Here is a 26,954-nt window from a genome sequence, read left to right as displayed (position 1 = left end):
GCAAACTTCAGGGTTCCCACACCTTGGTTAACTTCAAATTCAAGGACCTTTCAAGGACTTTCCAGGTCAAATACCCTCAAATTCAAGGACTAAATGTGGGGACACATTTCAAGTGAGAGCAAGGTCACATTGTGTTACCTTTTAAGATACATTGTTACAGTTCCCTTTCGAGGAAACTCGCGCTGCGTCACTGCGGTGACACTTTGGGGACGCCTCCGGGGGTAAGTGCGTCTGAATGTGTATATCAAATTCAACCAATGGTGAGGCTTAATGACAAAGACAGGGTGACATGGGAGCAAGGAAGTATAGCGTCTCGTTCCCTTCTCAGGGAAAAACAGTACATACGTAACACGAGAGGTTTTCATTTGTCAAACACAATTATGGAATAAAGCATTTTGGTATGAATCAACATTTGCATACAGAAGATATAAGCATTTAAAGCGAACAGTTTAGCACGTGTGCTCAAAAAGTCTAGAATTTTTATGATATTAACCTACACTATACACAGGGAATAATATGGATTTTTTTCCCAGAAAACTTCTTACATAAAATAGATTTAAGCACTTTTAATGACCTGTATCTATGTATATATATTTTCAAAAACTTCCCAGGGCCTTGATTTTTTCCCCCAGATTCACAAACTTTCAAGGGTTTCAAGGAGCCCTGGGAACCCTGAAACTTTTGGAAAAGTTTTTAAAATTGACACTGTTTTAATTTCCATGTAAATTATACGGAACACCAAGACATTTTTTTTCCTGTGGCTGCTGGTTGTTTTTAATTGTTTCCAATGGAAGTGCTACTCTTTTATAAAATGGCAGCAAATAGCGATTTTGGTTTGAAAAATGTTCAACTTTGAGTGAAACGCTCAGCTTGTCAATGTCACTTTTCACTCAGACGTCCAATCACAGTGGAGGAGGAATGGGACAAATACCACAACAACCAACCAGTGCATCGTACAACAACTGAATCTGAAGTATCATAGCAAAAAAGCACTCATTGTAGCTTAAGAAATGTTAGCAAGTGCATTTTCAGACGCATTTAAAGGCAATTGCGTCACTGCGCCGCCATATTTGCAATGCCTCCAGGTCTTGCTAAAGCAAGACTTTTCAGATAATGTGTATGTGCAAAGTCCCTCCAACAGAGCATGTCATTCATTAATGTTTGATGATTGGTTCTTTTTACTGGAAGGCGGGACTAGAGCGCCATACTGACTATTGCCATCTCCCACCATTTATAACAATACCAGTGATGCATCTTGCTTATATTAAGTATCTTTGGTACACGTCCACCTAGTCTACATGCATGCAAGAGTACTTGACAACCATAACAACAACAGCGCCCTAGAGGACTGTTTGTGATACTCAAGATATGTTTAATGCTTCTCTGTTGTGGTGTATATGCAAATTTAAAAAAAAACTACTTATCAAATCCACTACCGTATTTTCCAGACTATACGTTTTTTTCATTATTTGGTTGGTACTGCGTCTTATATTCAGATGCACCTTGTAAGTCAGTATGAATTCATTTTGACATTTATGAGGCAAGAGACAACATTATCGTCTACATGCGCGAGAGTCCGCTATATGGTGCTTCTGTATTTATGTAATTCAATGAATTCAGTGATGTGAAATGACGAGCCTGCGAAATTGATGCTCGTTGGCTTGATCGGTTAATTTAGCCTATTCAACCTTCCAGGTATGGTTCTGTATGCTATTGTTTTTATCGTGTAAATAACTGATAATATTACTTTAACGTACAGACACCTATTCAGCCTGCTGTTCTGTGTGCCATTGTTTAGTTGAATAACTTGCCTTTCCAGATTAAATGTCTGTTCTTCAGCTTGGATTTTGTGAAATAATTTTCTAAATAAATGCAACGTATTGTCCACTGCGACTTATATATTTTATTTAATCTTCGTGACGCATTTTTGAATGATGCGACTTATACTCAGGAGCGACTTACAGTCCGGAAATATGGCTCTTTCATCTGTCAAAATAAATATCATATATGAGCTTAACAATGGAAAAACGCTAACTTGCTCTAATTGATTATCCATTTAAGTCCTGCTCAGCAAATACTGGCTCAAACAAGTAGTGAACAATATGAACACTGTCTGGAAACATCTGCTGTTTGCATTCAATTCACCTGCTATATTTACAAGTCTCATTGGGATACACAAGTCTTTAAGCGTAACTAGTGCAGACACAGAGTGCACTCTTAAAAACGCTTGACGGCAAATTTGGCCGCTACGCTTGGGTTCCAGAACCAGACGATTTTAAGCAGGTGTAAAAGCGTTTAAGATGTGTCCGACATCATTTAAAGCAAGCATCATTTAAGACTTGTTGGGGTTCCCAGAGAGAACTAAAGACGCAGAGCTTATTTTATACCGGGAGCTTCAAGCTGAGCTTATGACTGTGAGCTCTTCAGAAGATCATAATCACAAAGCTTTCCACGGAGCTTTCCACTCTCAACACTGTGAAACAACCGCACCATGTGTGTAACCATTGTTTCATCCCAAACAGCAGAATGCCGCTGGCATGGCTTCCTGGCACCTAGAGATGACCAGGATTTGGCAGAATAGCAAGAGGACATTGGGAGGTCACACCGACTCTTTGTTTTTTTGTGCAAAATCTATGATTATTCAACTCTGATGTTACAGACATAAATGTAATTAGTAAAGAAAAACCTAAATATTTTTCCATTTCTGTTTTCTTGATAAGAGGCAGCTGTGTTTCTGCATACAAACAAAGGCCTGGACTGTGCTGGCAGCCTCTGGAAAAGATAATCTCTTGTTATGACAGGCACTTTTGGCTCTGTGATTTTGGTACAGCTGCAGGGATCTTCTCTGGCAGGCGTGGATACAGTACTGGCATGATGGGACTGTGTATTTTCCTGTGCCAAGAAGCGTGTTGGTTTGGTAGCTGATCTTCGGCCTTTCACATGACGGGAAGCTGATCTAGGCTTAATTTGTCTCTCAACACTTTAATGCAGGTTCAAATCATCTTCCATCACGGCTTAACTTCCCTTAATCCGTAAAGAATTAGAACCGGACCGTTGTAATCAGATCGTATTGCATTTAAGGCAATCTACCTTTAATGTGGCATGTAATAAAAATAGCAGGTATTGAATAAAACATCACGTTTTATCAAAACATCACTTCATAGGCCGGTTTACTTGCCGTGAACCTTCGTTGCATAAGACTTTAGTACATTATGTCCCCAGTAAGTGGCTGGAGTCGTGCCAGAAAAAACACGCAAATCCATCCTGTCAATCTGGAGCTTTAGCAAGTGTTGTGGTTGCCAAGCAAAACAATAAGACTAACACCACAGCACAATGACAATGAAAACAAGAACGGCCACTCCGTAATGCGGCATGCTGTACATAGTTAAATCACAAAAAAGGGAGTTTACAGATATGTAGTGAAATGCTTACGGTCTAGTGTTCGAACATGTACTCTTGAGCAATGCAGTTCGTTGCATGCACGAGCCCTGTTTTTAAAACACTAGTGAGCTGTCTATGTAGGCAACATTTTAGGGCAAAATGGGCATGCTTCTGATGCAAAGCCTGTTTCCTAAAATGCTTAGTTTGGGCCAATTTTATACCAGCATGGACTGTGTCCTTTGAAGAAAAATCATTGATATAAAATACAAAAATCCAACATGATCTCACGTAAAGTCATGTATAGTCACGCAAAATTAGATTAATTTATTCGTGTCCATGGCACAAAATGCAAATTTCTATAAATAGTTTCTCGTGTCTGTGGCACAACTTTCTTTTTCGTGTCATTTTATGTATTGTTTTCTCATTTTTTTCTATTTTTAAATAATTGTCGGTTGGGGTTGGGGTTAGATTTGGGGTTTGGGTTAGGATGTACTTTCATGTATTGGTTTCTATATGTTTTTCTTCCGCTTTTAAAACTATTCTCGCCTGGAGTTGGGGTTAGAGTTGGGGTTTGGGTTAGGATGTCTAAAAATGTAACAGAAATTTATTCTAACCCCAAACTCAAGCGACAATGGTAAGAAAATAAGAAAAAACAAAGAGAAAAAAATACATAAAATGACATGAAAAAGAAAGTCGTGCAACGGACACGAAAAACTATTTATAGAAATTAAGAAAAAGACATTCTTGCTCAAGGCACGAAATAAAGCTGAATTTCGTGCCATGAAATAAACAAATAAATTAATAAAATTTTGCGTGACTATAACACGACTTTCCGTTTGATCAGTCTGCAAAAATCCAAGATGTCTGACAAAGGAAGAGAATTAAATAATAAAATAACAAAAAATACTAAATAAAATAAGATTATAAATTTTGTAATGTAAATGTAAGCTGTAAAGTTAAAATCGAAAATTATAGCATTTCATATAAATTTACACAACATTTATTGATCTTTAGTTAATGTGAATACAATTGTTCATGTTATTTCATTGTGCGTTAATTTATGTTTACAATTACAACTTTTGATTTAGAAAATTTATTAGTAAATGCTTAAATGGTATGTTCAGTATGTTTATTTAAGTAAACTCTGTGTACACAAACAATGTTCTCAATGCTTGCGTCAGAGATCCAGGTGATACTTCGAGCAAAGTTTCATGTTGTGTCGTGCCTTCTTAGTGTTGTAAAATAGTGGTAGTTCGGTAGTAGCGGACAGCAACAGGAAGAACGCATCAGGAATGGAGTAGGCATCACACCCTAACCAAGATTAAGTAAGTAGCGTTTCTTTTCATGACAGTGGAGGTGCGAAATATTGTCTTTTGTAACCATTTCCATATCCGTAAAAATCATAAAAGATAAAAGATAAGAAATCCATAAATCGTAGCAAGCTAGCTAATGCTTGGCAGTAGCCTACTGGTACTCGGTAGGTACTCAAGATGGCGGCAGGCAACTGGAATGACATGAAAGGTCACATGACTGATATTCATCAATATATTATCCTGTTATTAAAATACATTTTTTATTATTGTGTAATATTAAACTGTACTTATCAAAATGATTTGCAGCATCCGGGTGTTATAAGTTTTGAGCGTATGTTGTTTCGGAATAACATACCATAGAATGTTGCGACCAATCAGAATCAAGCATTTGAGAGTGCCATGTAATAACTAATGTTAACAAATGCAACTCTATTGTAAAGTTACCATTATTTTTTAATTAGAATATTGCATGTTTTCTGCCATATTTGCATCTCAATTGTATGTAGAGTGTCATTTGAAGTAGTTGTGGAGTTCAAAATGAATTATACACTAAAACTGTATAATTCAAAATAACCGGCACAATAAATTACAGAAATTTTTTGTAATACAAAAATAATTTTTTTTCTGTAATTTAAAATTATTTAGTATGCTGCCACAGAAGGCAGCTACCTGTGTAGTTATTAGTTCAAGGCAGTTGATTTTGAAACAGAGCCACAGACGCACGACCGTACAATGCTTTCCAAAACAATTCTAAAATGCTTTGTGTTCCTCGCAAGATCAAAGCATGCATTTTCCGACGGCGTGTGACAGGATCAACAAGTGATTTTTCAAGGATAATAATGGCGGTGCAAAGTAAACCTAGTCCGTCGTAGAAACACCACAAAAATGATAATTTATTTGGCCTGACTCTACTTCATTGCAAACAAGGAATGGCACGCCACGGGACAAAAGATTTTGCAGGGAAACCTCAATTGCCATAATGAAGGGGAGCCTTGTTTAAACATGTCATTATAATGAATCTGCATCTTGCAGCAATCTGCTGAATTACAGTGTGGGTTTGTATGGTACCAGTACCAGTTGGCAACGACCACTAGGTAACAATCCATCAAAATCCTGGCTTACTTTCACAATATCTTCTTATGGCTTAGTTGGAAGAGCATTGCAATACACTGTCAGAAATAAAGATGTCACTGGTATGACCCCCCTAAAAAGTCCTAATATGTATCATTTAGGTACAGATATGTACCTTTAACGCACTTTACCAGTATGTAAAGGTACTAATATTCAAATTGTACCTTTATTTTTGATAGTGTAGCAATGCAAATGTGTGGGTTTGTTTCCCAGGGAACACACAAACAGATCAAATATATAGATTGAATGCACTGTAAGTAAATGTTAATGCAATAATGGCATAAGGAGATTATTATTTAATAATGGGTTTATGCATCAGGGTCTGGACCATTGCAAGTGATTACTACAGTAGTTGGCATAAATGGTCATTTTTAGTTTTCAGGCTTTTTGGTGCATTCACCATAGTAGTTAGTAGACATGCCCAGTGTGATGACTGATGGGTTGTTTACATTCATCTTGCAGGTGTCGACCTCGACAGAAATAAAAATCTTGTCATCATTAACTCACCCTCATGTTGTTCTAAAAATGTGTTTTTGATAAAGGATGGTAAGTACTAACATAGACAAATGAGCTTTGAACATGATGTTAGACTTCGGCAATTCTCAACTGAAATCTATTCATGCACCGCAAGGGATGCTTCCAGCTTCATTTATTATAACAGTTTGGTTTTGACGCATCACATTCACATCCGGTGTAGACAGTTTAAGTGTGTAATATATAGTGTAGAAATGTCTGATACATATAGTACAAACACATCTGGTTTTTATCCTCCCAGTGTCCTAAAGACAGTCTGGGTAATACCATTGGTTAGGCAGACACAAGTCTGTCTGGCACTTCTGAGGTTTATCTGACAGTGGTAAACCAAACATGTTATTAGCTGCAGAGAAAACACCACTGGAGTGCCTCAAAAGCCAGGATCACTTTAACGCAGCTATGGACGGCGACATCGATCAATTTTAGTCACATATTTACTCGGATACGTTCTTGTTACTGTAAGTGGCGAAACGCTTATCCCGACAGTCTAAACATACTGGTACTCGCAGCGGGAGCGCCCGGTTAGAGACAATTTTCTAAGGAGAACACACTCCAAATTGGTCTGTGGGCAAAGCTATTTTCTACTCTAAACAACATCCCACAAATCCAGCTGAAGGAATTTTAGAGAATGCCACAAACAGATCGAGAGACAATTTAAAATAGGGCCTTGAAAGCTTAGTTGCTCCCAGTGTGAATTATGCTTAACAGGCCAAAGGAAGCTATATCGGTTATTGTAAATCATAACTGGATTTCTGTTAGAACTGGAATTGCTCGTGTTGGAGTTCCCGGTTAAACGGGGTGCGTCTGTTGGAGCAAAGTATGCTAAAGTCTAGGGAGGCATATATTGAAATTATCGATTGCAATAGTTTGCAATATCTGAATGATTTTAATACTATAAGCAAACAAGCTTAGTTTCCTACTGTATATGTGATACAGTACATGATGAGATAATTGGTGAAAGAATGGTCAAAAAATTGCCCCTAGCTGTCACTCGAGCGGTACCCTTTAAAAAGGTCTTAATATGTACCATTTAGGTACAGATTAGAGGTCTTCACGGGTCCACTTAGATCCGAAAACCCGAGGTCCGACCCGAGACCCGATCGGGTTGGGGTCTAAAAGTTTCACATGTGCCTAGGACACGGGTCGGGTACAATAATAGCGGCATCGGTCTCGGGTATTTTAAAAGTGAATGTGTTTTTTCTGAACGGACCCGAGAAGACCCGAACTCTCTCGCCTGTGTGCGTCAATGTCCTTTTCAAACCTCTCATCTGTTTGCCAAGAGCGCTTGCGACATTGTGTGGTTGTCGGAAGGTTCATTTTCGTTGAGACAAACATGTCAGTCAATTATAAATGTACATTTTAGCGGTTATGTTGGTGTCGTCGTCAGATAACAAAGTAAAACGAATGGAGCAGCTCGCCAAATTGGTTGCAAGGCCACCGGAGTTTCTTTCTGTCTGACTGCTGCGCGTGGGTCTGCAGAATGCACACACGTCAGTGCCGTTTACATTCATTCCAGTCGGGTTAAAAACTAATTTTCACTAGTTCGGGTCGGACTCGGGTCTAATTTTCTCGGGTTTGTCTCGGGTCGGGTCTTTCTTTAAAAAATTTTTATTTATGCACGTCGGGTTCGGGTATGAAGTGATTCGGGTCATTTAGGGTCGGGTACATTTCTTTGGACCCGAGAAGACCTCTAGTACAGATATGTATTCATTTGGTACCAATATGTACCTCCCAAGTACTAATATAAACACTTTAGGTGCAAAGTTGTACTTTTTAAAAGGGTACCGGCCCAGTGGAAGCTAGGGACCATTTTTGGGTAAAATTGATCACTTTTCCAAACTTTGGAAATCCATTATCCGCAGCTTTAAAATGTTTGGTATGTGAACCAGCCTCAGGATGTTGACCGATAAATATTGATGCCACTAACTTATGATTCGTATAATCAATAATATTGATATGATATACTGTATAATAATATAATGCCTCCAAGTAGAGGTCTTCTTGGGTCCAAAGAAATGTACCCGACCCGAAATGAACCTAATCACTTTTTACCCGAACCCGACGTGCATAAATCATTTATTTAACTCTTTCCCCGCCATTGACGAGTTATCTCGTCAATTAACTCTTTCCCCGCCAGCGTTTTTTAAAAAAGTTGCCTTCCAGAAAATGTTCCTCTTTAAATATGAAAAAAATCCTTTTTAATTTTTTTAAATTCCTCTTTAAAAAAAATTCATCCTACCTTCATTAGTTCACTTTTTATCACCTCTCAAATATGGGTAGGTTTCCTTAAAAACACCAAATTTTGAGCAAAAAGCAGAGATAATTCCATTTTTGTGAAGGACTTTTGAATAAGATTAGATGCAGTGCGATCATTAAAACATACACAGAGTTCTTTCTCCTTCACGTGAGGCGTCACTTCCAGGTTGTATAAGTTGCGGAAGGTGGATAATAGCAGTATTTTTTGTTTGAAAGCAGCGGGTCTGTTCTTTCATTTGATATATTGTATGTTTATATATTTAAAGAAGAAAATTTTTTGGAAGGCATTAAACTTTTGTAAAATCATGAAAATTGCAACTTTTTTAAAAAAAAAACACTGGCGGGGAAAGAGTTAAAGAAAGACCCTAGACAAACCCTAGAAAATTAGACAAACCGAGTCTGAGTAAGTGGCAATTTTTTTAACCTGACTGGACCCAAATGTAAACGGCACCAATGTGTGTGCAGTCTGCAGCCCCGCACACCCCCCAAAAATGAAAAAATCCTGCAGCCTAGCAACTAACTTTGCCCGCTGCTCCATTTCTTTTCCTTTGGTATAAATTGAATTGAATTATCTGATGATGACACCAAGGTAACCGCTAAAATGGGCATTTAAAATTGATTGACAGGTCTGTCTCATAAAAAATTACCCTACTGCCAGCCACACAATGTCGCAAGGGTGCTTGCCAAACAGACGAGGGGTTGGAAAAGTACTTGATGCACACACGCGAGATAGTTCTGGTCTTCTCTGGTATATTCAGCAAAAACGCATTCATTTTAAATTACTCGAGACCCGATGCTGCTAATCCTCTAAAACAAATGGTGCTAAATAGCACTAAAAGTGGTTCTTGGCCCGTATTCATATAGGAACCATTTTTACTGCTATATAGCACATATGAAGCACCTATGAAGAACCATAAGGGGGTCATATAGCACCACATATGGCTCTACACAAGTGCTACACAGGTACTTCATCGGTGCTATATGGCACTTAAAATGATTCCTCTATGATTACGGGACAAGAACCACTTTAGCACCGTTTATAGTGTCCTCAACCTGTGTCTGAGGCACACGTGAAACTTTTAGACCCGAAGCCGCTCTGGTCATGGGTCGGACCTTGATTTAAGTGGACCCATGAAGACCTCTACTTCCAAGGTCATGTCTTGAAAAGGCAATTGCTATGTATCATGTTTGTTTTCTCCGAACAATTAGTAGCCTGAATAAAGGCCGATGGAGAACTTGGGGTTGTTTACATAAAAGCCCCTGTGCACAATGACCTGTATCTTTCAAATCTACCAAAGCTGCTGAATTAAATATGAGGAAAGTTAACGCTAAAAGCTTAGGCCGAGCTTGCTCAAGCAATTCATCAATCCAGTCCAGAATATACCTTCAACTTGAAAAGTTTGAAGTTCTGCCTCTCCAGCTTTTTTATGTACAGGCATATTGAGTTGTGCAGCAGTTGTTTCAAGCCCGGTCTTTTGAAAAGGGCTCTCTAAGGATGTGTAAGATGTTTATTTGTGGTACACATTTCAAGCGAGATGCTTTGAACGTGAAGCCTGCACAGCAGGAGTCTGCTGGCATCAGCATCTGAGTACCACACGGCTCCTCTGACAGGCCTCTCTCCACAGTAATTGCACATTGGAGATGGGATTATTGTCACAGATACTTTGACGCAGGTAAACTGCCTCACAACGATGCCGTGAAAGTCTAGTACAGGCCTTTTTAAGTGCTTCTGAAGTGGCTTGCTCTGATTGTTATTGCCATATTAAGTCTTCTTGATAGGCTTGCCAAATATACATCAGCGGCTTTGAAATCTGTCTATTCGCTGACATGAACAACTCTCTTTTCATGTGACATCCTGCCGGCACTAGTACTGTACAGACAACGTTTTCAAATAGCTCTAGTGATGTGATTAATATTCACAAATATTTGCATGTGTCTACATAAATTTAGAAAGTCCCTAAAAAGTTTCAGGTTTCTTTGTAGTTATTTGCCTTAAAGCAATACAGTAGCAAATATGGAAGTCTGTCTTGTGCGTTCAAATTAAATGACTTTAAAAGAGATGCTTTGCCCTATTTTCTTTTTCAGGAAAAAACATCTGCTTGCATTGTTTTAGCAAAAAAGGATAAATGCCTTATACTGTACGAAAGAGAAACCTCAGTTAATATCTCAATTATTTCAACTTAACAATGAGATTGAATAGAGTGCAAATGGAAACGTTTCCTGCATGTCAGATAAGTCCCAAAGACCCAAAAATCTTACAAATGTCTTTATTATGCTGCGTTCACACCAAACGCAAATAGAGCGTCTGGTGCGAATGATTTCAATGTTAAGTCAATGTAAAGACGTGTTTATATATGCATCTGGATGTCTCGCGGGGCGAATAAGGCATTTAGCGTGACGCATTTGACGCGCAAATGATGCGAATTAAAAAATTTGAACTTTGGTGGAAAATAGCGTCACGTTAACAATCAGGAGCTTGCTCTTGTAGTGACATGATTACAGGAAGGAGCGAAGTCACAGAAGCCCCTCCCATCATGACGCAAATTTCTGTGTGAATGTCTCGCATGACTAGAATTTCACACACGGCTTTTATGCGCGAATGAAGTAGTAAGCTAACTGTGGGTTCACACCAGATGCGAGTTCAACGATTTGCGCGAGTACATTACATACAAAGTCAATGCAAAGACGCGATCAGACGCTTCCTCGCGTGAGGTGATGCGAATGATGCGATATAGGCGTCGCGTTTGCCGTGAAAACACGTGCAATTCGCCTTAAACGCATCTTTGCACAAGTTGAAAATATTCAACTCGAGCGAAAAATTTGCATGACATGAAGTTAAATCCCACAAGTAACCTAGAGCGAGCAACGCGATGCCCCGCGTTTGGTGTGTACGTAGCATAAAAATGTTTAAGCGTCCAACTACGCGCAAATAGCACGTTTTTGCCACCTCTACCATGTCTGGTGTGAACGCACAGTTAGTGTTCAGGGTTCCAGACTAGGGCTGGGTATCGATTCAGATGTTGCAGATCGATTCAATTTCGATTCACAAGCTATCAAATCGATTCGATTCTCGATTAAATTTTTGATTCCGATCTCTGGTCGGTTTTTATATTCAATTCTCAATTCAACTCAATGAATATAGATTTAATACAAATACTATATTGATAAAAAAGAACAGTGAACATAAGTTTACAAGTGGGTAATTAATAAAAAAGAAATTAAAAGCCACAACACTATCTTCGTCGTCTTGCTAGCGAAATCTAAAATGCCTCCATACCTCTGACTTTTTATGTGAAGGTGACATCAACACCGATGAAGCACCCAAAAACGCCATTTTAAGGACTAAATGAAAGAATGACAGGCTCACCTCTCGCTCCTTGGTAACATTGCGCAAGGCAAAAAAGAGGGTGGCATCTAGTGAAGAAGACTAGTAATTTGATTAATGTTAATCTTACGTTCAATGTTTGCAGAAAAAATATGGGGGGAAAAATCGATTCTGCTCTTTGAGAATCGATTCTGAATCGACCACGTTTTTAAAAGCCCTATTCCAGACTGCACTAAATTGTGTCATTTTGCCACCAAAATTTGAGAGTGTGCCACTGAATTGTACATCCAGTAGCACATGTGCGACCAGTAAATTTGACCCTTTTTTTTGTGATGTGACACTGAATTTAAAACAGCACATTGTACTTTCTACATCTATCATCAAAGTATTTATTAGTAATACAGTGTATTACTTAGTAGAAATGTGAATATTTGGTTAGCATGTTGATTTACGGTATGTGCCCCTACATTTTCTGGTTGCGCCCCTAAGATTTTCAGTTGGGGGCCACTGTGCTCCTAGTGAAAAAAGTTAGTCTGGAGCCCTGATGTTTCAGAAGAGATCGTTATTATTGATTTTAATATGAACTGAAACATTTCTCATCAAATATACACAAGTCCTCATTATATCATTACTATCTAGATTCATTTTGCAGCTCCATACTCCATGTATTTAAACAATTGTCCCATGTTTTAATTTTTATTTTTCCTAAGCAACTTTAGACTAAGTTGGTACTTGAATAAACACAACTGAGAACTCCATCGTGAGCTACGAAAGAGCAACATCTGAGCGATACATTTTTTCTGGGCTGCCGTGATGGCCTGACTGATAAATGCTCAGCTTAGAGAAAACACACTTGAGATATAAGACTCTTGACTGATTGTACTTCCTTGTTTGTCAGACTTAGTCACAGTTTCTTTGTCAAAGCGGCCTGTGAACAGAAGACAGTTACTATGGAAGAGTGGGTAAACAAACAATTGTGGTACCATGGAATGCTTCAAAATATTTACAACGGAGTAACCGTCCTTCAGCCGTCGCATAGCAGACGGGATAATCTGGAACGTTTTGCATATCTCAAATTGTTCTCAGCTGTAAGGTTCTCCTCTCCCGTGGGCCAACCCTTAGCAACCAAATGTACTCAAATCACAAGGACTTTGTATTTCTGCTAGCTGGAGAAAAACATCCTCTATGAGAAAAATTTGGTATTGTCAACTAAATTGAGATCAAATTGACCAAAACAACACGCATGCTGTTGGGAGCAAGTATTTGCTCATTTTTTTGCCACAAAGTTTTCATATACTTATGTAGTAATATACATAATGTAGTAATATGTCGCCCTATTTGTGAAATTCAGGCTAAAGTCTCATAATTAAATTATGAGATAGGAGCATCAAAGTTTGGTTTCTCTTATTGATTTCACATTGATTTCAATCTTTGATAAGACTTTATTCAGTCAATATCAAAGATATTTTTTTCCACATAATTTCTTTACATTATTATGTCATTTATGTAGAAAACAGTAAATCACCAAAAATTACTTTAGCTGGGATTTCACAGACTGGGTCACAAATGTTCTGACTGCTCCAAAATCTAGTGACCTGCCAATGAAGGCAGCGTTTTAAAGCATCAAAGGTTTGCAGAAATATAAATGTTGATTATAATTATTATAAGAGAAGAGATGCACTGAAATTACGTTTTTCCACCGATAGCCGATTATTCAGACTGATATTGGCCGATACCGATAGTTTGGTTGTTATATTAACTTGGATTATTTTTATTTTATTTTATTAAAGACGGGTCCATGATCTCTGAAAGCCAATGTTGGCATTTAAAATCACCTAAACAAACACGTCCCTACCCCAATAGACTCTGGGCCTTCTGTTGATAGACCCGCCCCTCAAACACGCAACCCAGGCAACGATGGTGGTTAGTAGACACGCCCCTTACTGCTGATTGGCTACAATTGTGTTTTGGTATTCGGCCACAGAGTCCTGCAGGGGTAGATTTTTTGGAGACCCGCTCCCGTCCATATAATGCAAGATAATGTATCTTGCATTAATAACAAATGTTCAAAGGTCTAAAAACAACGCGGTCTTTTATCAAATTGCATGTGCTTTCACAATTCCACTTTTAGCATTACAGATAGACACAATTTTTGATTAGGCTCAAAGGTTACATTCACGTTAAATAATAACTGTTTGCTTAGCAACAGTTATATACAGTATCTTTACATTGGCCCTGGGCTATACCCATGTCAAGTAAATAAATCCTGTGGTTAGCGACGACACAGACACCCAAACACATTTACAATAACAGTCTCATTCTGCATTGTGTTTCAATATACAGTATCACAAGCCTCCAGCTCCCCAAACTTTTTGCTCATGGTCACATCAAGTCATACAAGTTGGAAAGACATTTTCTTTAGCAATAAACTATCTATGAAACACATCATAATGTTGAAAGTGAATTTTGGGTCCATAATGCATAAATGGTCACGCTCACTGATGCAAACACCGAAACTATTAGAAAATGGTGTCTGTGGGGTTTGTAATTTGATACTGGAATTAAACACTGAACATTCCAAATGGTTACAAGTCATCAATCCACCTGTCATAAAAAACAATACCTGATGCAACCTGATCTCAGAGCTTTGTTCCACCAGATTGAAATTGACAATTGGACACACCATCTATTTTCACATCTGACGTCAATATGGCCCAAGAGGATGAAAAAAACAAAGTGTGCTTGTTTGTTCCTTCCTGATAATCTCTAGACATGTGTATCTTGTCAAAAATCAATGTTCTTTAATAATGATATTTATAATTCAACAATACATATTGTACAGTCTTGTTATTTTTAGGTAGAAAAATAAAATTTACACTCACCATGCCATGATTTAGCCACTGAGGTATAAAGTTGTCCAGAAGTCTTGGGTAAACCAGATCTCTGTCATACAGGTACAGAGACCAGAACATTGTCACCACAAACTACAAACAAAAAAATATTTTATTTTAGTTACATTTAACATTTAAATTATATGATTTATGATCTGATAAAGGCTAAAATAATTTTCAAAGTCTATATGGTCATTAGGCAATATTTCCCCTATAGTGAGGTCATCCTATCGTCAGCCCGTGAGACCGCCAATACACAATAGTATCGGGGGGCGGGGCAATAGTTCATTCATTTATTTATTTGTTCATATTTTACTAATTCATGACAACAAATTGGTGAAGAAAAAAATAATCTGATTTACTTTAAAGGAAACCACCACCGTTTTTCAATATTTCACTATGTTCTTACTTCAACTTAGACAAATGAATACCTATCTTTTTTCAATGCTTGCACTTTTAATCTTTGTACAGTGCTTCGTGAATGTGTTGGCATTTGGGCTGGCCCCATTCATTCCTATTGCTCCAAACAGGGATGAATTTAGAAGCCACAAAACACTTCCATGTTTTCCCTATTTAGAGACTGTTACAGATACACGAGTAAGTATGGTGTCACAAAATAAAACTTTTGTTTGGAGCCATAGGAATGAATGGGGCTAGGCTAAATGCTAACACATTCACGAGGGGCTGTACAAAGATTAAAAGTGCACGCATTGAAAAAAGATAGGTATGTATTAATTTGTCTAAGTTGAGGTAAGAACATAGTGAAATATTGAAAAATGGTCGTGTTTTTCTTTAAAGCAACACAAAAGAGTTTTTACTCTTTGCTCCACCTACAGGTTGGAAGCGGAATTGTCCATTACCACTGTCGTAAATAGTTATAGACCGATATATCGGGCCGATATTTGCGAGTTTTATGTGTATCGGCATCGGCCGATACGTGGCTGCCGTGTTCGCCGATATATTCTGATATTAGTTACAGACAGAGCGCTGGAAGCCGCAAGCAATTGCAGATCATGTGACTAAAAACAACCAACTTTTCCATGACAACATCAAAAGCTTGGCATAACAGCTGATCATAGCTGGACAAAGCGGGATTTTATTTCTCATCTCTATGGAGCGGTTTCCCAGACAGGGATTCGACTAGTCCTATATATATATATTTTTTTTTTTAAGTTCAATAAATGTTACTTTTTTAAATTGAGACTTGTAACATTTGGCATCATCATTGTGTCATTTTTATTATTTAAATTGAGTGAGCAAAAGCAGTATCGCCTCCAAATATCGGCTCAAGAAAATCGGCAGCCTGTATCGGTCATCGGCTAAGGCTGATGAAACAAAAATCGCTATCGGCATTGGCACTGAAAAATCCATATCGGTCGATCCCTAGTCGTAAATAATTTACCCTACTTTTCTTCGCATCCTCCGAAATGAAACCCTTCCTTTTCTTTGCAGTCTCCGCCATGATGACAACTGAAAAGCTACATGAATGCTATAGGTAATGGTATCTTTCTTTTATATGTACCTGCCGAGTATGCTCCACCCACAGCCTACAGGATTCTCCACTGCCGTAAAGCAAGTATTTGTAGTTTTCACTCAAACTACAGGGCCGCGACCCGACGGTTGGAAACTTAAGTGCGGTTTTTGCCAAAAGAGGGCTGCAAAGCGAATGTGAAAGTGCCGTTCACCCTGTTTTGAGTGGATTAACGACTGAAACTTTTTCGGAAACGTTAATTTAAGGTAAAAAAACTATTTGGTGTTGCTTTAAGGGTTGCTGGCAACACTGTCATGACCGCAACCTTCTTAAACCTGATGACATTAATCCGAGTGCTTCACTGATGCCCAGGCGCTCAAATTTCCTGTGTGCCGGGAAGCGGGAACAACACACTCACAGCCATGCGTACAAGCTTATGTGCGAGGAAAAGTCTGATTCGTGCACATTACAAGTTCACGGTGCGAGCAAGAGTCTGTGCCGTGCACATTACATGCAAGCTCTCCCGGCAAAGAGATGCCCAAAAGCCCTCTCATGCGAGGAAAAGCACGCAATGCGCATGTTAATGTGAAACTATGATGATTATAATAATAATTTAAAACTATAATGGAGAACATGCCAACTATTTTCATGAAGGCCATATATCTGACTATCGTCGATAGGCAATTGTATCGTCTATCGGCACAGCCCTAATGGTCATATGATGGTGTCATCTTAATTATAATATGAATTGCGACTACATTGCATCCTTACATAAACACAACATTTTAAGACCTCTCACTTCCAGATTTTAAATCCTTGCCTGAGATTCCCTGCAGGTTTTCCGACAGACTGCCACATGGCGGCCTGTCTCATTATGCCGAAAACTTGAACTTGTCTAATATCCTCTTTGATCCCCCCCATCTAAAGGACACAATCTCTGTGCAAAAACCACGAGGAACATTAACACCATCAATGAGAACAGCTCATATTTTTCTATCAGCATACTGTAATTAATCCCTGAGAGCTGAGTTCTTATTTCTTTCATCCAGTTTGTACTCGAAGCTACAGATGTCTTGTGTAGTAAGGACAGCGTTAAGGACATCACACACTTTGTAAAAAAAAGAGCATTTGAAGAAGTTTCAAAGCAAGAAATGTCCGCTGCCATAATTCTGAACTGCTCAAACCTATTTGCAGTAAACTGTCATATATAGGCGTGACAGTTTCTTGTTTAGATTGGGCGTCTTCAATTATTTTGAAGGATTTTGGTTTACAGGATTTTTGCAGTGCCCAAATAAACGGGCGGGACTGAGGATGAATCTTGTAAAAGAGAACTATTGTGCTTGTACAGAATATTCTAAATAAACTGTGAACTTCATCTTGAAAGCATAGAGAGCTTCTCTGTCATACATGTGGTTTATTGGGTTTTGACAGTTCCATACTCTCACTGGGTACTACTTTGGATATACCACATCATATGCAAAGCAAAACCTATATATTATCCAGCCAATAAATGCACTAACAGGGGGAATTTATAAATGCACCTGCAAATGTGTAGCTTAATGCACTGTAAGTCGCTTTGGATAAAAGAGTCTGTCAAATGGGATGCACCGATAGGATTTTTTAGGGCCGATGCCGATACCGATTTAAACACTTGTATACAATACTATACAGTTGGTCTATTAGCTTGTTTATTTCTGCATCAAATTATTTTTACTGAACATGGATTGGATCTAATTAACATTCAACTGACCAACATAATAAGAGAGGCACAAATTAAGCTAAAACAAATATAATAAGACAACATGACAACCTTCAAAGGTGGTTTTTGCTATTCTGCATTTCTTTTATTAAAATCATTAACTCCTTTTTTACATATAATGGATTTCTTTAATAAGCATAAATAATGCCAGTGCTATTGCAACTTCAAAAAAAGTTGGACTTCTTTTCCCCCACTAAAGTGCAGTCTGTTTCTTTTATTGTCCAAGACATTTATAGTATAGTGCACACCAGAACATTAAATCATTTTAATTGAACAACAGACATGCAACTCATTGCCTTTATGTGGTTAATTAAAAAACAATCGGTATCGGCCTTTCTTGTGCTATTACCGATATGCCGATGGTTTCAAATTCATCAAATATCGGCCGATAAATATCGGCGGCCGATACATCGGTGCATCACTAGAGTAAACATAAATGCAAATGCGAGAACCAAATATGTTACTAACAAAATGTAAAATTAATACAAAATTGTAGTATAGACATTAAAGGGATACCACTTTTAAAAAAAAATATACTCATTTTCCAGCTCCCCTAGAGTTAAACATTTGATTTTTACCATTTTGGAATTCATTCAGCCAATATCCGGGTCTGGCGCTACCACTTTTAGCATAGCTTAGCATAATCCATTGAGTCTAATTAGACCATTAGCATTACGCTAAAAAATAACCAAAGAGTTTCGATATTTTTCCTATTTAAAACTTGACTCTTCTGTAGTTACATCGTGTAGTGAGACAGACGGAAAATTAAAAGTTGCGATTTTCTAGGCAGATATGGCTAGGAACTATACTCTCATTCTGGCATAATAATCAAGGACTTTGCTGCTGTAAAATGGCTGCAGGAGGCGCAATGATATTACGAAGTGCCAGAAAATAGTCCTCTGCTATTTAAAGATACTAAGGGGACTATTTTCGGCTGCTGCGTAATATCATTGCACCTCCTGCAGCCATGTTACAGCAGCAAAGTCCTTGATTATTATCTTTGGTTATTTTTTAGCGTAATGCTAATGGTCTAATCAGATTTAATGAATTATGCTAAGCTATGCTAAAAGTGGTACCGCCAGACCCCCAGATCAGCTGAATGGATTCCAAAATGGTAAAAATCAAATGTTCTAGGGGAGCTGGAAAATGAGCATATTTTCAAAAAAAGTGGAGTGTCCCTTTAACTCTTTCCCCGCCATTGACGAGATATCTCGTCAATCAAGAGAAAACGCTTCCCCGCCAACGACGAGTATTTCCGTCTTTCCGCAATACCGCTATTATCCACTAGGTGCAACTTTTTAAAACCGGAAGTATTGCCCTATGGCAAGCTGCTGCATGTCCGTGTCTGTTTTAAAGATCGCTCTGAATGGGATCTCTATGAAAAGTCCGTCACAAAAATGGAATTATCTCTGCTTTGTGCTCAAAATGTGGTGTTTTTGCAGAAACCTACCCATATTCAAAAGCTGATTACAAAAGAACTGCTGAAGGTAGGATGAAACGTTTTTTTTTTTGTTTGAAAGCAGAGGGTCTATTCTTTCATTTGGAATATTGTATGTTTATATATTTGAAGAAGAACATTTTCTGGAAGGCATTAACTTTTGTGAAAATCATGAAAAACGCTGGTGCTGGCGGTGAAAGAGTTAAAGGACCATGCAGTATGTAGATTGTAAATTGTAAACAACCCCTACGCACGTATAGCGTATAGAGAAGCTACGATAGTCGCCACAGGGCAAACGTGTCATTGTCTAACAAAACATGGTGACGCAAAACGATGTAAAGGGACGATGTAAGCGTTGTAGGGATGTTACGATTCAACCGTGTGTCCCATAAAAATGCCTGTCTGAAATTGATTCTGCAAGGCTGCGATTCTTTGTTTCATGCACAGCTTGTGCGTGTACTACGGCATTTGGTCAGTAGGAAGTCATTATCAATCTAAAATAATTATGAGTCGGAGTCGTTTATAACGTGCATTTAAAAAAGCAACACTCGTTAAACAAAATAATTTAAAATATTATTTATTATCATGAAAATACCTAAAACAATTTGAAGAACAGCGATATAAATATTTCTGTAGACATTTCCTGGATTAGCATTCGTAATGCTGCTTCTGGTACAAAGGGAGTTTCTGCACGGGAGCGCCCCCTGGCATTTGGATGTGCCTGGATTTCAGCGTAATTCATTCAAATTCATTCATTGAGAAAACGCGCATTTGCACGGTTAATCGTTACACCCCTAAAGCGTTGTATGTTAATAAAAAACGTCTCATTCTGAGGTAATAAAAACAATACAGTTCACTTTTTGTAAGGTCTTTATACACCACTAATAATATAGTATATTATATTGCATTTCTCTGAAAAGATTCTTCTAAAAGTTACACAATGCACCTTTAAAAATGTTAAATAATAAAAGCATTTTAAATAGTGATCTTATAGTTTTAGACCCCTCTATATCAGTAAAAGGTGCCAGTTGGTGACCTACGGCTAACAAAGGATGCATATCACTTAAACACATTACAGCTTGTTTTCCAATATTACCGTCAACACACACGATGGTCATTGTGATGGCTGTAAATTGAGCTTCATAACCAGCTCTTAGACCGAAGGCCAGGGCCAAGTCAAGCATCAATTTTGTGTTCACATCCCGGCTGTCTGGCTGCTACTTTTCTTACACGCCAACAAGAAAGCGTCCTGTGTCTGTCATCACCGCTTATTTACACCGAGCTATTTACACCGTTCAGAATGAATTATTACTTATAACTTTGAATTATTTATTTATTATTTATTACCCATCGCTGTTATGATTTCGGTCTTATTGGCTGCTTTGTCTTTGTTTCACTATGTGTTGTGTTTTTGTTTTGACAGCTCCACACGTGCGCGTCTTCCACCTGGTGTTCTCATTACCTCTGACTTCTCTCACCTGCGACCCGCACCTGATTCTCATTATTGTCCAATCCGGTTTGATTTAAATTCCCCTCGTTTCCTTTGTTCTTTGCAAGTTCGTCTTTGTATGTGCCTGCCCGCTAGCTAGTCTAGTTCCAGTCTTGTCGAGTTTGTTATCTGTTTCCCGTATTGTATTACTCACCGAGCTCTCTGCTGCCTTGCCTCTTAGATTTCCCTGTCCTGCCATCAGTTGTTCCCGATTGGAATATCTACTATCATCCAGCTAAGGACTCTTAGTCTGTGGTTTCTCCGAGCGCTGCTATACACCTTGCGCTGTCCAGCCGCAGTGCGCTTTCGGGCGCGTAATTCTGCGCTTTCCTCGGACCGCTGCAGTGCGCTGTCCAGCACGGACTCTGCTGAAGATCTGACCGCCTCTCTCTCTCTCTCCCACCAGGATTCCTTCTCTGTGCCCTACGAGGATTTCGTCAAGAGTATTTCAAGTGGATGTCCTTCAGTGTTTCCCACTTTGTGACTTTTGCATTTACACATACACACACACACTTTTACATGAAGACATTGTTGTTTGTTTATTTTCTACACATACCCACTGATATTGTACATCATTAAAATACCCTCTGCTCTGGGATTTCTGACTTGTGTCATCCGTAACAGGACGAACTTGCCACAATGGATCCCGCGGAGGTTGATGCCCTCCGGGCGGCGCTCGCCCAGCAGGGTTCATGGCTAGGACAACACTCGACTCGCCTCACCACCACTTCTCAAGAGGTTGAGGGTTTGTCTGCCCGTTTGAATGACCTTTCCGCTCGGCTTGATCAGGTCAGTCATGATGCCACCCAGCTCAGTCAGCCGTTGCAGACGGAACCTCACGTTACCCCTCCACCTCCATATAATGGCGATCCCGCCTCCTGCCGGGCTTTCCTTTCACAATGCTCTCTAGTTTTTGCCCTCCAGCCCCGCCGCTATGCCTCGGAACGCACCCGGGTTGCGTATGTGATTACCCTTCTGGTTGGCAAGGCGCGCGAGTGGGCTACGGCCGTGTGGGATGCCAATGATCCTTGCTGTCGGTCTTTTAACGAGTTTAGGGAGGAGATGGAGAAACTTTTCGACCGGTCGGTGCGTGGGGACGCCGCAGCAGCTCGTCTGGCACATTTAGTTCAGGGCAGACTCACTGTTACAGAGTATGCCATAGAGTTTAAGACCTTAGCGGCTGCCTGTCACTGGAATGAGGCGGCCCTCCGAGCCCAGTTTGTTGAGGGGTTATCCGATGATCTTCAGGACGAGATCGCTCTTCAAGACCTTCCTCCTTTACTTGATGCCATCATAGATCTCGCTCTCCGGATCGAGGCCAGGAGATTGCTTCGTGATCAGCGACGCTCCATTCGTCAGCGAGTGTTTACGGAGGAAACCATTACTTCCCCTTCACCTCTGCCAGCAGTCGAGCCTGAACCCATGCAGCTGGGGCGTTTGCGCCTGTCACAGAGAGAGAGAGAGAGGCGTATACAGAAGGCCCTGTGCTTGTATTGCGGAAAGCCCGGGCACTTTGCAAGGGTCTGCCCGTTAAAAGCCGCTGCCCATCAGTGAGTACGGGAGTCCTGGTGGGCACTTCTTCAAAACTCTCCCCTGTTTCCAGTACCCAACTCCCCGTCATTGTGTCCTTCGCTGGGCGTGATCACCCGTCCACTGCCCTTCTCGATTCTGGCGCGGAGGGCAACTTCATTGATGAAGCGCTGGTTCGCGCCTGGGGTATCCCGGTTGTCCCTCTCCAATCCCCTTTGGATGTCTGGTCCCTTAAGGGGCAGCAGATGGCGCGGATTACACACTGCACTTCTCCTGTGAGTCTCTCTGTGTCTGGTAATCATCGTGAGGAGATTGTGTTGCATATCCTTCATGCATCTCTATCTCCTATTGTTTTAGGGCATGGATGGTTAGTGCAACACAACCCTCATGTTGATTGGCAGCATAGTGTTATCTTGTCTTGGTCTCAGTCTTGTCATGTGTCATGTCTTGGTTCTGCTGTTTCTGGTTCTGTTCTTTCTCTTCCTCAGGTTCCGGCAGTCGATTTGACCGGGGTCCCGGCGGAGTATGCGGATATCGCTCAGGTGTTTAGTAAAGCCCGGGCCACCTCCCTTCCTCCTCACCGGCCATATGATTGCGCTATTGATCTCCTCCCCGGCACTTCTCCGCCTAAAGGTAGACTTTATTCTTTGTCGAGTCCTGAGAGAGAGGCTATGGACCAGTATATTAATGATGCTCTGCGTGCCGGTCTCATCCGTCCCTCCACCTCGCCCGCAGGGGCGGGGTTTTTCTTTGTTGAAAAGAAGGACGGCTCCCTGCGTCCTTGTATTGATTATAGGGGATTAAATGACATTACTGTTAAGAATAGGTACCCCCTTCCTTTAATGTCTACTGCGTTTGAGCTTTTGCAGGGAGCGCAGGTCTTTACTAAACTAGATCTACGCAATGCCTATCATCTGGTGCGTATAAGAGAGGGAGATGAGTGGAAGACAGCATTTAATACCCCTACTGGACACTTTGAGTACTGCGTTCTGCCTTTCGGGCTTTGTAACGCTCCCTCAGTCTTCCAAACTCTGGTGAATGATGTGCTGAGAGACATGATTAACAAATTTGTCTTTGTGTACATAGATGATATTCTCATCTTTTCCCCCTCTATGCAGGAACACACTCAGCATGTCCGCCGAGTCTTACGCCGGTTGTTAGAGAATAAGTTGTTTGTTAAGGCGGAGAAGTGCGAATTCCATCGTAAGTCAGTTTCGTTCTTGGGTTTTGTTGTTGCCCCAGGTGAGATCCGTCCCGACCCAGCCAAGATCAAAGCGGTTGCCGAATGGCCAGTCCCCGAGTCCCGTAAGGATTTATTAAGATTTCTGGGCTTCGCCAATTTTTACCGGCGATTTATCAGAAATTATGGTCAGGTTGCTCAGCCTCTTACTGCTCTCACTTCCACTAAGGAGAGGTTTGTCTGGAATTCTAGTGCTCAGGAGGCCTTTGATAATTTAAAGTCCCGGTTTATCTCTGCTCCTGTTCTCTCTATTCCAGATCCGGCTGCTCAATTTATTGTGGAGGTGGATGCTTCGGATGTCGGGGTAGGCGCCGTTTTGTCTCAGCGGTCTGCTAAGGATGGCAAGGTGCATCCCTGTGCCTTTTTCTCCCATCGGTTAAACCCAGCAGAGCGAAATTATGACATAGGTAATCGGGAGCTGCTGGCGGTCAGACTAGCTTTGGGTGAGTGGCGTCACTGGTTGGAGGGGACCTCGGAGCCCTTCCTGGTCTGGACGGATCATAAGAATCTCGAATACATCCGTTCAGCCAGGAGGTTATCTTCTCGTCAGGCTCGTTGGGCACTCTTCTTTGACAGATTTAACTTCACCCTCTCGTACCGGCCCGGTTCTAAGAATACCAAGCCCGACGCTCTCTCCCGTTTGTTCGAAAATCCCGGTTCTGATGGGGACGAAACCATCCTCCCTGAGGGGCGGGTGGTGGGTGCCCTGCGCTGGGGAATAGAACAACGGGTGAGACGGGCCGGCCGGGAGGGGGAAGTGCCAGAGGGGTGCCCAGCGGGTCGATTGTGGGTACCGAATGCGCTTCGCTCCGAGGTCATCCGGTGGGGTCACGAGTCCAAGTTTGTTTGCCATCCGGGGGTTCGGAGAACGTTGGCTACCGTACGTCAGCGTTTTTGGTGGCCCTCTATGGGTCCCGATGTCAGACAGTTTGTGTTAGCCTGTCAGGTTTGTGCCCGCAATAAGGCCTCTCATCAAGCCCCTATTGGTCTGCTTAAACCGTTACCCATCCCCTCTCGTCCTTGGTCACATATCGCCATTGATTTTGTAACCAATTTGCCTAGTTCTAAGGGAAACACTGTTGTTTTGACCATTGTGGACCGCTTCTCCAAGGCGGTTCATTTTGTCCCTTTGCCCAAATTACCCACTGCCAAGGAAACTGCCCAGGTAATGATCGAACACGTCTTTCGCTTACATGGTCTGCCCACAGACGTTGTTTCAGATAGGGGTCCTCAGTTTATTTCTCGTTTCTGGCAGGAATTTTGTAGACAAATAGGCTCCACAGCTAGCTTGTCTTCAGGGTATCATCCTCAGACCAACGGGCAATGTGAACGGGCTAACCAAGATTTAGGTAGAGCTCTCCGCTGTCTGACATCACAATATCCGAGCTCCTGGTGCCAACAGTTACCCTGGGTTGAATACGCCCATAATTCTCTCCCTGTTTCTTCCCTTAACATGTCCCCATTTGAGGCGTCCATGGGGTTTCAGCCCCCTTTATTCCCGTCACAAGAACCTGATGCGGTGGTTCCGTCTGCTCTTGCTTTTGTCCGTCGTTGCAAACGCACCTGGAGAAAAGCTAGATTTACATTACGTCAGGTTTCCAGACGAACCAAAGCCACGGCCGATCGTCACCGTAGAACCGCGCCCCGTTTTATCTGTGGGCAGAAAGTATGGCTTTCGTCCAAGGATTTACCTCTCCGTGAGCCTTCTCGCAAGCTGGCTCCACGATTCCTTGGGCCATACAGCATTATTAAGGTTATTAATCCCGTGACGGTCAGGCTCAGATTGCCCCCAGCACTCGGTCGGGTTCACCCAGTTTTTCATGTGTCTAAACTGAAGCCTGTGTACTTTTCCCACCTTAATCCTGTTCCCTCTGCCCCCACCCCTCCCACCCCTCAGCTTATAGATGGTGCCCCTGTGTATTCAGTTAAATCTTTACTGGATGTGCGTCGCCGGGGTAGGGGATTTCAATATCTCGTAGACTGGGAAGGATATGGTCCGGAGGAGAGGTGTTGGGTACCGGCCCGGGACATTCTGGACCCTGGGCTGATAGAGGATCTCCGCCGGCGACGGGGTGAGCCTCCTCATGGACCGCCCGGTGGCGGTCGTGGGGGGGGAGTCCTGTTATGATTTCGGTCTTATTGGCTGCTTTGTCTTTGTTTCACTATGTGTTGTGTTTTTGTTTTGACAGCTCCACACGTGCGCGTCTTCCACCTGGTGTTCTCATTACCTCTGACTTCTCTCACCTGCGACCCGCACCTGATTCTCATTATTGTCCAATCCGGTTTGATTTAAATTCCCGTTTCCTTTGTTCTTTGCAAGTTCGTCTTTGTATGTGCCTGCCCGCTAGCTAGTCTAGTTCCAGTCATGTCGAGTTTGTTATCTGTTTCCCGTATTGTATTACTCACCGAGCTCTCTGCTGCCTTGCCTCTTAGATTTCCCTGTCCTGCCATCAGTTGTTCCCGATTGGAATATCTACTATCATCCAGCTAAGGACTCTTAGTCTGTGGTTTCTCCGAGCGCTGCTATACACCTTGCGCTGTCCAGCCGCAGTGCGCTTTCGGGCGCGTAATTCTGCGCTTTCCTCGGACCGCTGCAGTGCGCTGTCCAGCACGGACTCTGCTGAAGATCTGACCGCCTCTCTCTCTCTCTCCCACCAGGATTCCTTCTCTGTGCCCTACGAGGATTTCGTCAAGAGTATTTCAAGTGGATGTCCTTCAGTGTTTCCCACTTTGTGACTTTTGCATTTACACATACACACACACACTTTTACATGAAGACATTGTTGTTTGTTTATTTTCTACACATACCCACTGATATTGTACATCATTAAAATACCCTCTGCTCTGGGATTTCTGACTTGTGTCATCCGTAACAATCGCTCTGTTTAGTCTATTGAGAGCAGGCTTCTGTTATCTGTGATACTCGGCAATGATACGGGGATTGCCCGTGTCTCTTTCATTAAAATAAAATGAGCAGAGTCGATTTTCTTTCCGCTTAACGTTTAGGTCACTTCGACACTGTTCTTTGACATCTTAAACTTCCCGCTAACATTGCGGCATGCATTATTAAAAAATCTTTAGCGAGCCGGAGACAAAGCGAGACATTTGCGACCACTATTTAAATATTTTCCATTCAATTATCTGATGGACACACTCATACACACACAAAACCCAGTTTCCTTTTACACTTCGGAGA

At 41.0% G+C, this 26,954-nt stretch overlaps 1 protein-coding gene across 4 annotated transcripts in view; it reads right to left on the bottom strand.

Moving 5' to 3' along the window:
• The window catches only part of aig1 (androgen-induced 1 (H. sapiens)), a 72,654-nt gene that overhangs the window by 30,274 nt on the left and 15,426 nt on the right, over window positions 1–26,954 (bottom strand). The window contains exons 3-4 of one of the 4 annotated variants that reach the window (XM_055186416.2): window positions 14,823–14,883; window positions 12,534–14,638 (exon numbers count right to left, since the gene is read on the bottom strand). In XM_055186416.2, coding sequence (XP_055042391.1) covers window positions 14,580–14,638; window positions 14,823–14,883 — 120 coding nt within the window. In that variant the 3' untranslated portion in view covers window positions 12,534–14,579. Of the gene's footprint in view, window positions 1–12,533; window positions 14,639–14,822; window positions 14,925–26,954 lie in introns of those variants that run through there. The other 3 variants (XM_055186417.2, XR_008639240.2, XM_055186413.2) reach the window with 3 other exon arrangements.

The sequence above is a fragment of the Misgurnus anguillicaudatus genome, chromosome 18 (assembly GCF_027580225.2).
Source record: "Misgurnus anguillicaudatus chromosome 18, ASM2758022v2, whole genome shotgun sequence".
Classification (NCBI taxonomy): domain Eukaryota; kingdom Metazoa; phylum Chordata; class Actinopteri; order Cypriniformes; family Cobitidae; genus Misgurnus; species Misgurnus anguillicaudatus.
The sequence above is the reverse complement of the archived record's forward strand: the minus strand, read 5'-3'. Positions and strand labels throughout refer to the sequence as shown.